This window comes from Martes martes (assembly GCF_963455335.1).
Source record: "Martes martes genome assembly, chromosome: 16".
In the NCBI taxonomy this organism is placed as follows: Eukaryota; Metazoa; Chordata; class Mammalia; order Carnivora; family Mustelidae; genus Martes; species Martes martes.
The window spans coordinates 20,446,365-20,462,889 of record NC_137904.1 but is presented as its reverse complement, the minus strand read 5'-3'; the positions used below and the strand labels follow the sequence as shown (position 1 = coordinate 20,462,889).

At 49.9% G+C, this 16,525-nt stretch overlaps 2 protein-coding genes across 7 annotated transcripts in view; both read right to left on the bottom strand.

Annotated features, from left to right (window-relative positions):
• Positions 1 to 331: 331 nt before the first annotated feature.
• Positions 332 to 3,825, bottom strand: RILP (Rab interacting lysosomal protein). Of its 6 annotated transcripts, XR_013968231.1 has the most exons (9): positions 3,373 to 3,813; positions 3,206 to 3,299; positions 3,015 to 3,121; positions 2,691 to 2,924; positions 2,297 to 2,442; positions 1,793 to 1,915; positions 1,296 to 1,358; positions 1,115 to 1,198; positions 341 to 842 (listed from the first exon to the last, which is right to left on the bottom strand). XR_013968231.1 is itself a non-coding variant. In XM_080827466.1 (8 exons), exons 1-8 carry the CDS (start codon positions 3,598 to 3,600, stop codon positions 698 to 700), a joined length of 1,155 nt encoding a protein of 384 aa, XP_080683592.1. In that variant the 5' UTR covers positions 3,601 to 3,825; the 3' UTR covers positions 332 to 697. The 6 variants fall into 6 exon arrangements, 3 of the variants coding, with proteins under 3 accessions (XP_080683592.1, XP_080683591.1, XP_080683593.1); XM_080827466.1 differs by lacking the exon at positions 1,296 to 1,358 and having other exon boundaries at positions 332 to 842; positions 3,206 to 3,293; positions 3,373 to 3,825; XM_080827465.1 differs by lacking the exon at positions 1,296 to 1,358 and having other exon boundaries at positions 332 to 842.
• Positions 3,826 to 4,397: 572 nt separating this feature from the next.
• The window catches only part of PRPF8 (pre-mRNA processing factor 8), a 35,228-nt gene continuing 23,100 nt past the window's right edge, over positions 4,398 to 16,525 (bottom strand). Inside the window, exons 25-43 of the mRNA XM_080826142.1 lie at positions 16,200 to 16,447; positions 15,782 to 15,961; positions 15,444 to 15,579; positions 15,161 to 15,330; positions 14,902 to 15,031; positions 14,641 to 14,787; positions 14,304 to 14,464; positions 13,811 to 14,002; positions 12,959 to 13,196; positions 12,694 to 12,822; positions 10,482 to 10,595; positions 10,227 to 10,400; positions 9,727 to 9,920; positions 8,735 to 8,974; positions 8,496 to 8,637; positions 5,396 to 5,536; positions 5,115 to 5,254; positions 4,812 to 5,014; positions 4,398 to 4,732 (exon numbers count right to left, since the gene is read on the bottom strand). Of these exons, the coding sequence (XP_080682268.1) occupies positions 4,578 to 4,732; positions 4,812 to 5,014; positions 5,115 to 5,254; positions 5,396 to 5,536; positions 8,496 to 8,637; positions 8,735 to 8,974; positions 9,727 to 9,920; positions 10,227 to 10,400; positions 10,482 to 10,595; positions 12,694 to 12,822; positions 12,959 to 13,196; positions 13,811 to 14,002; positions 14,304 to 14,464; positions 14,641 to 14,787; positions 14,902 to 15,031; positions 15,161 to 15,330; positions 15,444 to 15,579; positions 15,782 to 15,961; positions 16,200 to 16,447 (3,234 nt within the window). The 3' untranslated portion in view covers positions 4,398 to 4,577. The remainder of the gene's footprint in view (positions 4,733 to 4,811; positions 5,015 to 5,114; positions 5,255 to 5,395; positions 5,537 to 8,495; positions 8,638 to 8,734; positions 8,975 to 9,726; positions 9,921 to 10,226; positions 10,401 to 10,481; positions 10,596 to 12,693; positions 12,823 to 12,958; positions 13,197 to 13,810; positions 14,003 to 14,303; positions 14,465 to 14,640; positions 14,788 to 14,901; positions 15,032 to 15,160; positions 15,331 to 15,443; positions 15,580 to 15,781; positions 15,962 to 16,199; positions 16,448 to 16,525) is intronic.

Sequence of the window (16,525 nt, the reverse complement as noted above, 5' to 3'; positions counted from 1 at the left end):
CAGACACCAGACAAATAAAAAGGAAAGGAAAGCTGTGGTGAAGGCTGAGTGGGTACTATAAGGGCTGGCCTCAGTCTGGAGGGGTCAGGAAGATGAAGAGCCTGGATATTGGAGCACAGGCAAGGGTGTGTGGTGAGACTGGGAGCCATGTCTTTCCATTAGGTCATACTACACAAGTGAGGCCCTCGCCCGGAGAAGCTCCCCACCCACTTAACAACCAACAAGACCCTGTGAGGAAACCACAGCCTGCCCCTGGTCCTGGCAGACCTGGCAGGTCCAGCCTGCCCCCCCTCCCCCAGGCAGGGACAGACCACTAATACACAGACGTGGAGCCATTTCTGGGTATCATGGGCAGCTGCTTTATTACATTGCCTTAGGCCACTCTCACAAACCCTTGGGAGGTAGGTAGTTAGCTATCCATTTTATGGATGGGAAAACTGAGACTCCAGAAGGAAGCAATTTTATCTGACCCCTGAGGCTTGGCACAGAGATACAGGAAAGGAAGGTAGGCTGAGCTCTTCATCATGACCTAGCTCAGGCCAGGACTGGGAAAGAGCCTGGGGAGGGCTGAGAAGGACGGAGCCCTGTCCTCATTTGAGGCCACACACCCATCCATAGCCAGATTCCAAAGTCAGGTCTCTGGGGCAGCTGAGACCGCTGCAGACAAAGATGTTCATCGGGTGCAGAGCAGAGCCAGTCAGGAATTGAGGACTGTGGGGCTGCCCCCAGGCTCCAAGTGGGGTTGCTGTGGGGCCTCCTCTTCTCCCCCTAGCTCACTGGAAGCCATGCTGCTGGTCTGGGCTTCGGGGGCCTCTGTTTCACTCTGATAGGACAGGCCAAAGCTGGGGGGAGAACCAAGAGGTATTTTGAGCTTGGATACCAGACAGGTCAAGGCTATGGGCTCGGGGAGTGGTGAGGAAAGAGGATACAATAGGAAGAAAGGGCAGCCCGAAGTACTGAGGAGGGGAAGGGGCCAGGGTCAATGGAGGGAGGGGCGTGCTTAGAGCTCAGGACAGCAGGATGAATGTCAGTGGAGCAGGAAAGGGGAGAAGAACAAAGGTGGGGCCCCTCCTTCACCCCCACAACCTTTGCCCTTCCTCCTCCCACAACATACAAACTTTGTATTCTGGACTCAGTGGGTGCAGGGTGGGCTCCCTTATCACTGGAGAGCAGGAGCCATGAGCTGTCTTCATCGTCACTGAGGCAGAGAAGAGGAGAGAGGAGATGTGGGGGTCATTCATCAAGGCGTTGGGGTACCATGGGAGTCCAGCTATGTCCAGCCTTCTGCACAGTACCCAGAATCAGCCGAGGGAGAACAGAGTGACTATGGGACCCTCAAGCCTGGAGAGAAGGAGGTGCTAGGGAGATGAAGGAAGGACATCTTGAGGCTTTAATTTGATAACCTCACAGCAGGTCCTAATGCGGCTGTAATTACATTCTTAACCCCCTGAGAACAAGTAGATCCAGCCAAGACAGGAAACTGAAAAACTAAGGTGGAGAAGCAGCATTACCAGATTTCTTCAGCAGGAGATATAGTGAGCGTGGCAAGTCAGAGCACTATGATCCAGATAGAAGGGTGGCAGGCCGGACAGCAGGCTCAGGGAGTGACCAGGCCAGGTTAATATGTTTAAGAAATGACTAGGCTAGGTGACAGGCTCAGGGAGTGATGAGGCTAAGGTGGTAGGCTCAGGGGATGATCAGGCTGAGTTAGAGCACCACCCAGCTGGGTCATCAGGCTCGGCACAAAGAGCAAGGAAGGGCTGGCTCAGTGGGAATGGAGGCAGGGACTTACCTGCTCTCTGCCTCCTCTGGGATCCCTAACATCTTGGCCTTGATCTTCTTCCGCTGCTTCTTGACAGCCACCTTCATGGCCTCAACCAGAAGCCCAGGGACCCGGTGGTCTGTGAGCAGCTCCCTATAGAGGAGGGAAAAGGGCAGGGTAAGCCCTGAGAATGCCAACCATTGCTCTCATCCCAAGTGCCTGTGCGTGTTGTTCCCCTTTTTGAAACACTCTGCCTTGCTAACACCCCTCATAGGTAGCTTAGATGTTGCCCTCTCCTAGGAATCTTTCTTTGACCACTGCTGTAACTTTTTGTACTACCTCCTCCCCCATTTGGAAGAAGTTCTAGGAAGACAGGAGCTGTGTGATTCATGTCCTCTCAGTGTCCAGCACAGTGCCTGGCACATGTCACTGTGGATAGATCAGTGAACCAAAGAATGAAGCTGGGGACCTGAGGCCCAGCAATGGGTGTGAGTGGGACCCCTGAACTTCCCAGCCCCTGCCCACCGCCCTCACCGCTGGAAGTAGGCCAACTCCTCCTTCAGCAGGAACACATTGGCTTTGAGCTCATTCCGCTCCTGAAGGATCTGCTCGAGCTCCTCTCGACTGAAGCTGCACTGTCCTGCCTTGGAGGGGTGGCCTGGCTGCTGCAGGGCACCCACCTGCGGAAGGGCAGGCTTGGTCAGTGGGGGCCCCTACCGGCGCTCTCCTCCACCCCCCCATCACAGAGCAAGTGACGGGCACGGAGACTTGGAGGCGAAGGCGCTGCAACAGATGACAGCTGAGCATGGGAGCAGGTGTCGGCCACTCGTGTGCCGCCTTCCGCCTTCCGGGTGGACCTGCTACGCAGCACAGAAAACCCGAGTGCCCACCAAGTACCGGACCTGTGAGTACCGTGATGGGCACTCACCGGGTCCTCAGGGTTCCCCGGGGCTCCTGCGTAGGCGGTGGCCCGCTCCGGTTCCTGCCTCTGCTCGTACCCTGCGCCCCCGGCCCGATCCCGCGCCAGCTCCACGGCCCCCTGGCTCTGCAGTTCCCGCTCGCTCTCGCGGTCCCTCGCGGCGCGCAGCTGAGTCTGTACGGCGGCCAGCTTGTGCCGCAGCTCCGCGTTCACCAGTAGGAGGCGCTGCAGCTGCTCCTGCAGCTGGGGGCGGAGCAAAAGAGGTAGGCGGGGCGTCGACGGAAGGGCTGGGTAGCGCCCCGCCTCACGCCCTTCGCCCCGCCCTGCCCTCACCGCCTCGGTCTCCTGGCTTCGCTGCCGCAGGTCTCGGTTGTGCGCGCGGAGCTCGTCCCGCTGGCGGTCGGTCACTTCCTTGAGCTGCCTCAGGAGAGCGCGCTCCTCTGAAGAAGGGGCGTTCTTAGCCGCGACCTGGGGAGGAGGCCCAGAGCCGCCCCGCCCCGCCCCTTGGCGGTGCCCGCACTCACCCTGCGGCCCCGAGCGCAGCTCTCTGCGGAGGCGCTCGTTCTCCTCCTGCAGCCGCCGCAGCTCCGCTTCGGCCTGCTGTGCGGACACCTGCAGCTGGGGAGGCCAGGCGGTGAGGGCTGGACTCCCACCAGCCCTGCGGGGGGCCAGGGGAAGATCGGTGACTCACTGAGTCTGGGTCCGGCCCCACCGCAGCCTTTTCCAGGAGCTCCAGCGCCCGCACCACGAGCGGCACGAGCCTGGCCGCCGCCTCCGGCCCGAAGCGGCGCGCCAGCTCCTTCAGCTCCGTGCCCAGGGCCCCCGCTAGATGGTACACGAGCTCCGCGGCCGTCCCTGACCCCGCGGCCACCCGAGGCCCGCAGCTATGCACCCCAGGCACCGCCTTCCTGGGCTCCATGTTCCCCGAAAGTTAAGGGCTGCGACAACCCCCGCCCCCTCCAACCCTCACTGGGGCAGGAAAAAGCCAAACAGTTTCCGGGCCAGGAAGCAGTTTAGGGCAGTAGAGGGCGGGGAAGAAGCGACAGAGGAGGAGCGATTAAGAGAAAAGGCTTGGGGAAAGAGGTAGTGCACTGGGCCCACTGGGCCCTGTCCTCTTCAAGCCCCCAAGGTCACAGGAAGCGGGACTGCCTACTTCCAGCCAGGCGTCCAAGAGCTGAGGCACAGGGCTCTAAGTGGTCACTTTTGTCAATCCCTCCCCACAGGCCTAGTCCAGGCTCCACCCCTGTGTCTGGAGTCATGAGGCCCAACTTGGCTGCCAAGTACTACAGGCAAGAGGTGAGGTAGGAGGGCCGTCATTGGCCTCAGCCGGAGACATCCATCTGTCCAGCCATGCGCCTGTTTTCCCAACCACCAGTGACACAAAGGTTAAGAGGCTTGGCTGGGCACCACAGCTGCCGGGAAAAAACTACAAGCTTCCAGACTCAGAAAATGGGAGCAGCCACTCCAAAGGATGTTGAAAGGAGTGATGGTTTGCAAATATTTTGAAGGGAAGTTGGTAAATGTGGTCAATGCAGTAAGGGTATGAAAGACCAACCCCACCTCAGTTCCCTGAATCTGAGGGATACGTGGACCACAGACCCTGATTAGGGGCCTTCTACCCCTTTAAGACTGAGGCCAGCTGTGAACAAGTCCAGCTTCCATCTTCACAGTCAGAATTTGGGCTCAGGGACAAACACCCCCACAAAACTCCAAAAGTCCTATTTATACAAAATTTATTACTATATTTTGCTCAGGACTACAAGCCACCAGAAATCAATAATACAAGAAGCACAAGTAGAGGGAAAAGGGACCAAGCTGCTGAATGTCACCAGCTTTTCATTGGGGGTAAAAGGCTCCAGTCTTTGGGATGTCTGAAGCAGGGGGAGGTGAAGACAACTAGGCATAGAGGTCCTCTCGGTCCGCAGAGTAGACCTCGCCCTCTTGCAGGAGTGCGAAGTTGAGGAAGTGGGAAGGCCTGTGCACCTCGTGGTAAAACTCTTTAGGATTTGCCAGCTGCAGCTCATACTTCATGTTGGGATCATGCCGGACACCTTGGGGAAGAAGGAAAGGGCCACTGTTAACCAGGTGCACTGCCTCACCTAGCCTGGGCCCCTGTGCTCCCCAACTTACCCATAAAGTTGTAGTTCCATGAGGACTGGGCAGGAACCATAAAAAAACCAAGGAAACGGTCTGACAGCAGCATCTGGACCCTTTCATAATGTGAGGGTAGATAGCCCTTGGGATTGTTGCCCTTGTCTGTGTTCTGGCGACCCCATTCATAGCCACTGGGGGTCAGCTTATAGGCGGTCAGTGTGCAGGAGCCTGGTGTGAAACTGAAAGAGGGATGAGGACAGAGTCAGAGCTCAGGCTACCATTTCAGGCCCTGTGCTGCAATGCCCGCCCTGCCATACTTCAACGGGGCCCAAAGCCTACCTGCAGGTGATGATAATGGTCTTTTCACCATCCCAAGATGGGTTGTCAGCCATGATCTTAGCATGGGTGGTGACATCCTGGGGTGACAGCTGGGGGGATTCATTGGGCTGAGTGTGGATCCATCCTAAGGGTTCCATCTCCTATAGGCAAAGAGAGGTGAAAAGCTATTTGGAGCCCTATCCCATCTGCAGAAAGGAATCACTTCCGTAAAAGTAACATAGCTGCCTTCCCTCCACCACTCTGACAGAAGAAAGCCTCCATTCTTCTACACCTCTACTGACCTTGAGGTACTCATGCTGGGGCAGCTGGCCAGGCAGGTGCACGGTCTGGTGAGTGCCCCACTGTGGTACCATTACAATGCAGCGGATCTCCTTCACCTGGGGGTTATCTGGTGGGCTCACTCCATACAGGTATCCTGCAATCTGGAAACAAGGGGACCAAGAACCAAAATGATTCTTAGTACCACTCTAAGACTCTGAGCTGTGAGACCTGAATTTCGTTCCCTTCTCCAAGAACAAAGAACAGGTCAGAATGTGGTCAGAATCGGGCACCTGGGTGGCTCAGTTGGTTAAGCAACTCCCTTCGGCTCAGGTCATGATCCTGGAGTCCCAGGATCGAGTCCCACATCGGGCTCCCTGCTCGGCAGGGAGTCTGCTTCTCCCACTGACCTCTCTCCTCTCATGCTCATTCTCTCTCTCTCTCAAATAAATAAATAAAATCTTTAAAGAAAAAAAAAAAGAATGTGGTCAGAATCACCTGGGGTGCTTGTTCAAATGTAAACATGGACCTCATCTCGGACTTACCACATCAGAATCTCAAGTGGGGTCCAGGAATCTGCATAGTATAATCTATATAGTATCCATAAATAAATGGCCCAACACACAGCTAATGTATTTTCACAAGCTAAATACACCTTTAAATCTACCACTAAGTGGTATTTTATTTTTTTACTTTTTAAATCTTTTTTTAAAGATTTTATTTATTTACACAGAGAGAGAGAGATCACAAGTAGGCAGAGTGGCAGGCAGAGAGAGGTAAACAGGCTTCCCACCCAGCAGAGAGCCCAATGCAGGGCTCAATCCCAGGACCCTGAGACCATGACCTGAGCCGAAGGCAGAGGCTTAACCCTCTGAGCCACCCAGGCACCCCTCCACTAAGTGGTATTTTAAATTTTACACTGCCATCAACAAAGTAAAAGGACCTGTGTTCCTATAAAATCACGCATACAGAATATGAGCAATCTTTTCAAATTCACCAACCTGAGGCCACAAATTGGTTGTTTTTATACAATATGAATTACCTGATTATTTGTAAAGCTGAGCACCCTTTAACCGACTGAGCCACTCAGGAGCCCTGGGATTGTCATTTTTATTATACATCCTGAAGTGACTGCCAGGCTTTGGATTACCAGAGACTTGAATAAGAATCTAAGAAAATGCAAGCACACTCATTTGACTGACAAAGCTGATTCCTGACATCTTTTCACAGTTTTGAGGAGAAAGGAAGGAGAAGTAATGTGGAGTATATTTCCACTCTGGGAGAGTGGTCCCGGTGAGCAGACCTCCTGGTGGCAAGGGCGTGGCGAGGGCGTGGTGACTGCCTTCCAGGACCTCAGCTATAAGGAGCAGCCTCTCCCCCTGCCCATCCCCACGGCTTCACATATGCTTGATTCTCCAGTTTTTAACTGTATTTTGAGAACTGTGTTATAAATAATCACCCAACTTAAAAATGTTTCTTTCAGCTAAAAAAAAAAAAAAAAAAGCTGGGCACCTTTTCATTTGCCATCTGTCGCTCCTTTTCTGAACTACCTTTAGATTTTTTTTTTCTTAAAATTTTATGTATTGTCAGAGAGACAGTGCACACACAAGCAAGGGGAGCAGCAGGCAGAGGGAGAAACAGACTGCGCCCTGAGCAAGGAGCCCCATGCAGAACTCGATCCCAGGACCCTGATCATGACCTGAGCTGATGGCAGACGCTTAATCGACTGAGCCACCCAAGCATCCCTACCTTCAAACTCCTTGCCTAGTCTACAGTTATGTTTTTATTTATTTTAAATATTTTATTTGAGACAGGGAGCACACAAGCAGGGGGTGAGGGAGAAGCAGACTCCCCACTGAGCAGGAAACCCCACACAGGGCTCCATCTTAGGACTCTGGGATCATCACCTGAGCTGAAGTCAGATGCTTACCCGAGTGAGCCATCTTCTGTAATTCCCTATTCTAGATTCTAATCCATCTTATTTTAGAATTATGCAAATACCTTCTTCCTGTTTTTAGTATGTCTCTGTCAAACACAAGTTATTACTTTTGATTATGGTTTTGGGTTTTACATCTTAAGAACGCTATCCCAGGGATGCCTGGGTGACTCAGTTGGTTAAGACACTGCCTTTGGCTCAGGTCATGATCCTGGGGTCCTAGGATCAAGTCCCACATCGTGCTCCTTGCTTGGCAGGGAGCCTGCTTCTCTCTCCGCCTCTGCCTGCTTGTGTGCTCTCTGACAAATAAATAAACAAAATCTTTAAAAGAAAAAAAAAAAAAAAAAAAAAAAAACGCTATCCCAACACTAAGGTCATCAGTACTTTCTTCCAATACTCTACAGCTTAGTATTTTACATGCAGATCTTTACATGCATTTTTTTTTTTTTTATGTTGTGAGGCAGGGGTCTGATTGTTTCAGTATCATGAAGTGTCCTTAATCCTACAGATCTGATACATATTTATTATAGCCACATGAATCTGTTTCTGATTATTTGCTATCCTCTTCCAATAACTTTTGGGCCAATACATCATTTTCATAATTGCCATAGCTTTATAATGCTTTAAAATTTGATGGGAGCCAAAACCATTCCTGCTGTTTCATTTTGTTTTGTTTTAAAGATTTTCTTTATTTAGGGGCGCCTGGGTGGTTCAGTCGTTAAGTGTCTGTCTTCTGCTCTGGTCATGATCCTGGGGTCCTGGGATCAAGCCCTGCACTGGGCTCCCTGCCTGGTGGGGAGCCTGCTTTCCCCTCTCCCACTTCCCGCTTGTGTCCCCGGTCTCACTTTATCTCTGTCAAATAAATAAAATCTTGGGGGAAGAAAAAAAAAAAGGTTGTATTTATTTGTCTGAGAGAGAAACAGGGAGAGTAAGAGAGAGAGAACACAGTAGGATGAGGGGCAGAGGGAGAAGCGGATTCTCCGCTGAGCAGGGAGTCTAATACGAGGCTTAATCCCAGGAACTCCGGGATCATGACCCAAACTGAAGGGTCTGAGCCACCCAAGTGCCCCTCAGCCATTCTTATATATACATTTATTCATCTACGAATCCTGAAACCAGCACCTTAAGTTCCAGGCAATCTCAGGTGAGTTTTGGGCACAGACTATCTCCTAGTTGAGCACACTTACCTGGGCCCGAAGGTCAGATATGCAGATAAACTTCTTAAGCACATTTTTGGGAAGGATATACGTATAACCGGTCTCCTTGATGTCATCAGATGAAACATAAATATGATTGGTCCTTAGGTGAAGGTTGGCAGCAGAGATGGCTCTAAAAATGGTGGGGAATGTTAGCATTTCTCTGGCTAGCACCACAGGTAGTATCAGTAGGTGCTGCCATCCTTAACCCCTCCCATCCCTTATAGTACCTAACCCTCCATTCAGTCTTGGAGGAGAAAGTCTGGGTCTCATAGTTGCTGGTGGTAGAAGTAATAATCTCATCGCCATGCTTGTTGACAGTACGAGTCTGTGTTGCTGTCAGCTGTGACTGTTCCTTGGTCTGCTTCTCAATCTCCGCTATCTGCTGCCGCTGCTGCGATGGTGCCGAGATCTCCATACCCAGGATGATGTCTCGAATTTCTGACTGTGTCAGTGATGCCACATTCACACTGTGGGGACAGCATGGATCACATCACAAGATCCCTTGCCTTCAGTCAATTATGTCCCAATGGCAAGAGTGTAACTTGGTAAGACAAGGGACCCCAGACCCTTTTCCCCAGACAATCCTCAAGTGGCATTCATAAAGGAAGTGTGACGTGGAGATGCACTAATACTGATAAGATTTATCACAGCCCAGGACGGCTCTGTGCATGTACACCTTTCAGCCATGCTCAAACCCCATCAGTAGCTAGACCTTCCTCTTTCCTTTGACAAAAAGTGCCCCTGTTTTAACAGCACAATTCTTAAAATCAGAAACCCTTAGAACATGTTCTCAACCACAGCTAGTATTGCCAGTCACCCTAGGTAAACCTGGAAATCTATGGACATTTTTATTTTTGGCTGCACAATGAAAGGGAGGGGGAGGGAAGAGGGGTGTGTGTGTGTGTGTGTGCTATTAGCAATGAATGGTACCTGGGGATCCAGGATGTTAAAAATTCCTGTAATGTATGGACAGTAAAGAAATGCCCTGCTCAAAACGGCAACATGAGAAATGCCCAAGAATCAGACTGAAGCCCTGAAACACAGACATTTTCTACATTATTTGAAGACACTACCTACCTCTTTTCTACAGCATCCCCAGGACAATTTCTTGAGAAATTTCTGAACCTAAGTGTTTCCAAAATACCCAGAAACTATATACTGAACCATTCATTTCACCCTTTTAGGATCTTCCATCTGTCTCCCCAGCACCACTGCTCACTTGTTTTTCTTGCCATAGTCAGCCAAGATGAGATCTTTTAGCTGCACCTCCACTTTGATCCACTCCTCGTCAGTCAGAGTGGGCCAGATGTGGTGTGGTTCTGTAATAGTAGTCTTGTCTGGCTTCAGGATCACCTTTGCCCGGTCATTGTTCACATGCAGGGCACGAAGAATCAGGATGAGACGGGAGAAAGCCTGAGAAGAGATATGGCAGCAATGGGGAAGGGAGGGGAGGTCAGCCACTAGATATCTTCCCCCTTTCCTCGATTCTATCCTTTCAGGGAACCCAGGAATTGATTTCAACCTCTAAGATGCAGCCTTCCTCTCCTGCTCTCAGTTAACTTTATATGTGGTGCACAGAGTTGCTACCTCATCCACAAGCTGAAGATGTGAAAATGGCCTCATAGGGGTCCTGGGAAAAAGCTAAGGCAGGCACAGGATTGTCTCATGGCCCCAGACCCATCCTCTTAGAATGACCCTCTTTGTTGGGTGGTTTCCTACCGTGTAAGATGAGATAGTCTTGAGCCAGTCATCATAGAGATTAAAGAGAACCATCTGGGGTTCAGTGGCTTTAAGGATGAGGTCCCCAAACTTTTCCACCTTGAGACAAGCCTGGAAAGGTAGCTGGAGCTCTGATCCCTTGATCACAATATTGGGGAAGTCCAGCAAGTGCACCTGAAACAAGATCAAGTCCAAGATTAGAAACAGAGCCTGCAGGTCTCAGCCCTTCTCTCTTCTACCTCAACCACCTCTCACCTCCAATGGGTCCAGCATGCCCTTCCTGGTAACAATGATCTGCTTGGGCTGCTCCTCCACAGGCAGAGATCGGATGAGGGCAGCTACTTCCTCAGCTGTCTTCCATTTAGCCAACTAAAAAGAAAGAGGAGAAGAAATGGAAATTGAGTTTCTACCATCCCAAAGTCAACTAGAACAAAAGCTCCTAGTCTTGAAATAATCACTCTATGGGGTGCCTGGTGGCTCAGTTAGTTAAGCCTCTGCCTTCTGCTCAGGTCATGATCTCAGGGTCCCAGGACTGAACCCTGCATCGGGCTCTCTGCGGGGAACCTGGTTCCCCCCCTCTCTCTGCCTGCTTCTCTACTTGTGATCTGTGTCAAATAAATAAAATCAAAAAATAAAATCAAAATAAAATCTTTAAAAAAAAAATCAATCTGTGTTTCTGTTGCGCACTGCCAATGAATGCTGGATACTTGGAAAGGTATCAAATAGCCTCGCCCAAAAGGCTTTTCAACCTAGCTGGCCAAAAAAACCTCATACAAGATATACCACGATGCAGTATTTAATTACATAATATATCACAGACAAAACAGATTATGGCTAAAGATCAAAAAAAGCTACATAAAGAAACAGGAAGACTTTATTTAGAGAGAGCATTGTATGCACACAAGTGAGGGGAGGGGCAGAGGGAAAGAGAATCTCAAGTCAACTCCGCACTGAGTGCAGAGCTGGATGAGTATCTCACAATACTGAGATCACAACCCAAGCCGAAATCAAGAGTTGGACCCTTAACTGACTGAGCCACCCAGGCGCCCCACTCCATAAAGAAAAAGGTCTTAAGGAATGAGTAAGACTGGGGGCCTGGTTAGCTCAGTCGTTGAGCATCTGCCTTCAGCTCAGGTCATGATCCCTGGTCCTGGGATCGAGTCCCACATTGGGCTCCTTGTTCAGCAGGGAATCTGTTTCTCCCTCTCCCCCTGCCCATGCTCAGTCTCTCTCGCTGTCAAATAAATAAAATCTAAAAAAAAAAAAAAAGGAATGAAAAAGACTGTGATTAACAGAGTACACAGAAGTGAGTTCCTTCTATAAGGAAGATATATAAGCAAAGCCACAGAAGTGGAAATGAACAGGGGTGCCTGGGTGGCTCAGTGGGTTAAAGCCTCTGCCTTCAGCTCGGGTCATGATCCCAGGGTCCTGGGATCGAGCCCCGCATGGGGCTCTCTGCTCAGCGGGGAGCCTGCTTCCTCCTCTTTCTCTCTCTGCCTGCTTCTCTGCCTACTTGCGATCTCTGTCAAATAAATAAATAAAATCTTTAAAAAAAAGAAAAGAAAAGAAAAAAAAGTGGAAATGAACAACAGAGTTTGGGGACAGTAGGACACTGGATTGTTTGCAAGAGCAAACAGGTGTTTTTAATTAATTAGAGAGAGATCACGGATGCATTGGCGGGGGGAGGGGGGTGGGGGGGGAGCGAGGGACAGAAGGTGGCTGGGACCCTGACTCACTCGGGCACCATCCAGGATGGTGGGATCATGACCTGAGCTGAAGGGAGATGCTCAACCAACTTAGCCACCCAAGTGCCCAGGAAATAGGTTTTAAAGAAGAGAAACCATAGTTAGGTTATAACCCAGCCAGATATCAAGTGTCTAGGAAGCCAAAGAAGAGTTAATTCACCAGGGCACCTGGGTGGCTCACTGGGTTAATAAAGCCTCTGCCTTCGGCTCAGGTCATGATCCCAGGGTCCTGGGATAGATCCTCGCATCAGGCTCTCTGCTCAGCAGGGAGCCTGCTTCCCTTCCTCTCTCTTTGCCTGCCTCTCTGCCTACTTGTAATCTCTGTCTGTCAAATAAATAAATAAAATCCTTAAAAAGAAGAGTTAATTCACCAAGAAGGGGCTACCAAAGGCTTAGAGGTAGAAATTTGGTAAAAAGTGATGTTTTAAGAATATCTGTTCCCTTTAGAAAGATGACTTTTTGTAGCCTTGTTTAACATAGGTTAAAGATAGGAGAGTCAAGAAACAGAGACCAACTGTAGGTAGTGAAGGACCTCACACACTGCTAGGCCTCCTACAGAATACTTCCCAAGTAATTCAGAGAAAAGGTTCAAATGAGATACCTTAAATCTCTCAGACAGAAACGGGCAGATGCCCCCCTACCTCTACCGTCTCTCACATCCCCCCCAAAAGAAAAAGGGGGTAGAAAACGTTAACAACTTCTCTGTCCTTTAACTGGCTCACCTGCCCCAAACGCTTCTGTCCAGCCCACACAGACGTGTGGATTATCTTGAGGAAGAGCTGCCCGGTGCGTGGATTGAAGATGAAGATGGCCCCATTGATGGGTTTGGTGGTCAAGTTTCCTTCAAAGGTCTAAAGAATGATTACATCAATTAGCACTATCTAGACACAATCATTGTGCCTTCACCCCAAATGTACCCATTTGCCTTAGCACCCTCCCACAGGCATATATAGAGCCCCACATCCTGACCTGGCTTCTAATTCTCACCTTGTGGATAGTCACTCTGTAGACATTAGTGTCATCCACAAACCAGATGATCTGGTTGGAGAAGAGCTCACCATAATTCTGAGAGGACAGATAGGGCTCAGTGGGCTCAGATGAATAGAGCTGCAGCCCCTTGCGGATCCGTTCACGTAACACATACAAGGCAGGGTTTGCCTTCATGATCTTGGCCATGGCCTGCTGTATGAGAGGCTTGCTGCCTGGGAACCAGTTTCCATAGGCACTATTGAGAAAAGAAGAGAGAAGACCAGACTGGCAGCCTCAGGGACAAGGCAAAATGAAACTCCAGAGAAAGAAAAGACTGCTGGCCAGGCGAACAAGGGTCTGCTCATGTACACTAAAACACACACATATATGCTCAAGTGTGCCAGCAGGCACCCCAAGAGGCCCCATACTTTATTTTTATTTTTATTTTTTTTTAAAGATTTTATTTATTTGACACAGAGAGAGATCACAAGCAGGCAGAGAGGCAGGCACAGAGAGAGAGAAGGAAGCAGGCTCCCCGCCAAGCAGAGAGCCCGATGCGGGGCTCGATCCCAGGACCCTGAGATCATGACCTCAGCCGAAGGCAGAGGCTTTAACCCACTGACCCACCCAGGTGCCCCAAGGCCCCATACTTTAATGTGCATGTGTTTTTTAGTTTGCCAAGGTGGCACTTTCTTTTTCTGGGTCACTGACTTTTTCTTTGCTTCCTGGCCTCTGTTGTACAACTTTCAGTGATCTCAAAATCTTGAGTTCAAGCCCCACGTGGCCGTAATTTACTTAAAAAGTAAATTAATTAAATTAAAAAATAAAGTATGGGGCTGACAGAAAATAGGCTTCTGAGCACCAACTTACCTGTGCAGATTATATGCCAGGTCAATGGCAATAAGCACACCAGTGGGCGAAGGGTAAATACTCATGTTGTCTGTGGTGTAGTCCAAGAACTTGGCCCGGGCATAGCGTTCAATGTCATGGGAATCATAGTCCCCCCAGCGCAACTGGATATCAATCCAATACTTCTGAGTGGTGGTACTATCCATCACATCCCTGCAGGCAGAAAGAGGTCAGGCATCCACACTTCCAAGAAGCCACCAATATCATCAATGAACCACATGAACTCTCAATCACTACATCTAAATCTTAAAATTCCCAATCCCTTTGCCTGTTCTGATCAGCAAGCCCCTCACCCAGAGAATCAGCAGAACTTTGAGGGTGCTGACAGGATCCAGGGATGGCACTGTACCCAAGTCAGAAAGAAAAGCAGGCAGGGACAATTCCTGAAGTAGCACAGGTAGAACAGTCAAACCAAGCTTCCTGAATGCCTAGAGCTTGGTTATAAAGCACTTACTTAGAGTCTGCCAGCAATGAGGGCCGAGAGACATTCCACTTATAGGAGGCAAAGAGCAGGATATCTGCACAGGAAGAATTCATCTTATAGGACTTCCGTGGGTGAATTGTCTCCTTTTGCACTGTCTCAATTTCTAGTGCATCCAGTTCCTGATCAAACACCTGGAGGCAAAGGCGGAAAGGTTATGACTGCTTACGGAAGCCCACCAGGCATGAGGGCTTGCAGAATTTCAGATGATGCAAGTCTCACCCTCAGTGCTGCCAGGGTGGACTTCCCCTACCCAAGAGTGAGCTGACCTGACTTCTGGTGGTCCCCTCCCTGCTCAATTCTGGCCCACCTGACACAAGTCCATCACAATGCTCTCATGGATCTTCTGCCATAAGTGAGCCCGGAAAATCTGGATAAGAGAGATCTTCAGTGTGGGGATCTTGCCATGCATGAAGATACCCGTCAGGTCCAGCTGCACCTGAAAGCCTACATATACCTAACAAGAAAAAGAGGAACAGCAGAGGTCAAGGGACTGGTTCTTAGGAGTAATTAGGAAGCAGAAACACCTGCTTTTAGCTTCCTGTCTCCCAGGTCTAGCAATCACACTCACGTTGGCTCGGTTGATGGTTGGGGACCACCAGAGGGTGAATCTACGATTGGGAATTTGGTTCAATCCTGACCGCTGAGCATTAGTTAGCTTCTTCCACTTCATAGACTCCTCAAAACCACTGGCCTTTTCCCTGCGAAGAAGGGGCCAGTTAAAGCGATGCCATCTCCCAGAACACTGCTCTCCAGTAAACACCAGAGAACTCAACAGCACATGAGGGTTGAGCTCAGAGGGCTGTGTAAGAGGAGAAGAGAATCCTCACCAGAAAAGCCCTTCCCACGTAGGGAAGTAAGTGCCCTTGAAGAGTGTGTGTTCCAGAATGCCTTCCACACCACCCAGGGCCTGAATCATGTCTGTACGGTAGTTGTTCAGGTTCCAGAGCTTCCCATCATGCCGCTGGTGTGTCCACCAGAAAGGGTTCTGCTTCAAGACCTAGATGGCAAGGCAGCTACCATCAAGTTTCTGAGTGCCTACTGCCCCAGATTCCCCGCACAGCCATGGATTCTTTTAATTCAGGGAAAATTTCTATCATCCCCTCCATGTACCTGGTACTGCTTAAAGTCAGTTCGAACCCGCCAGCCCTTATCATAAGCCAACGTGTGCCTGTCCTTCTGGAAGAGAGTGTTGATTCGGGGAATGCCACGATCCCATGAATCTTCTAGATCTTCTAAGGTCAGTCGTCTGTCAAAGAAAAAAGATCTAAGTCAAACATTTGTTCAAAAGAGTTTACCATTCCTCCCTGGCCAAGGACAAACAGGTCAGATGTAGAATGTATTCATCTCCATAAAAATATGGGCATGCTCTGCTCCTGACCTCCATGCAAGGCTCAAAGATCAACCCTCCACACTTCTGACCGGACTCCCATGCCTTCCTGGATGTGTACCTGTTCTGAGCAATGGCCTCTTGTCTCTTCAGTGCATACTCTGCCCAGACCCGCTGGGAATCAATGAACTCACTCTCCCATGGCTGTATGTAGCGGTACAAATTGGGAATCAGCTGGTCTTCTTCATGGCTCATTCCTGAACGAAAGTGTGTGATACCTACATCTGTCTGCTTGGACCACCTGTTTGGGGGCACAACCAAGTTTAGAAAAAATAAAAATAAAACCTAAAAGAAACATCCCCTTCCCTCAGAGTCTAGCAAGATTTTCTTTTGCCCCCTTTTTAAAAAAGTTTTTTTGCTTATTTATTTAAGTCATCTCCACACCCAACATGGGCTCATGACCCTGGAGATGAAGAGCTGCATGCTCTTCCAACGGAGGCAGCCAGGCGCTCGTAGCAGGATTTTCAACCAAGTCCTACCTGAGGTCAGACTGGGGGATGAGCACATGGCCCATTGAGAGCATGCCGAGTCCACCCAACTCCTTAGGGGTATAGAACACAACAGGAGGGAACCGACTGGGCATCTTGGAGTTGAGGCCAATCTTGATACGTGTTTGGATCTTGTTCTCACACTTCACTAGCAAGTCCAGAAGCTCCTGGGTGTTCACCACAGCCTCCCGAAAGTATGTCATAAGGCCTATAAGAGCTGTGTTCCACTTATTCACAATCTGAAAAAAGTGGGGAGAAAGTAAATTATAGGTGAGCTATGCGGGTGGTGGTGGTGGGGACTACCTGATCCAGCTAAT

Excerpts from the sequence above, each read along its gene's own strand:
- RILP (XM_080827465.1), bottom strand. The coding sequence starts at position 3,600 with ATGGAGCCCAGGAAGGCGGTGCCTGGGGTGCATAGCTGCGGGCCTCGG. Across the intron at positions 3,122-3,205 it reads GCTGCGCTCGGGGCCGCAGG|AGGAGCGCGCTCTCCTGAGG; the intron begins GTGAGTGCGGGC and ends CCCCTTCTTCAG. Across the intron at positions 2,925-3,014 it reads GAAGCCAGGAGACCGAGGCG|CTGCAGGAGCAGCTGCAGCG; the intron begins GTGAGGGCAGGG and ends CTCCGCCCCCAG.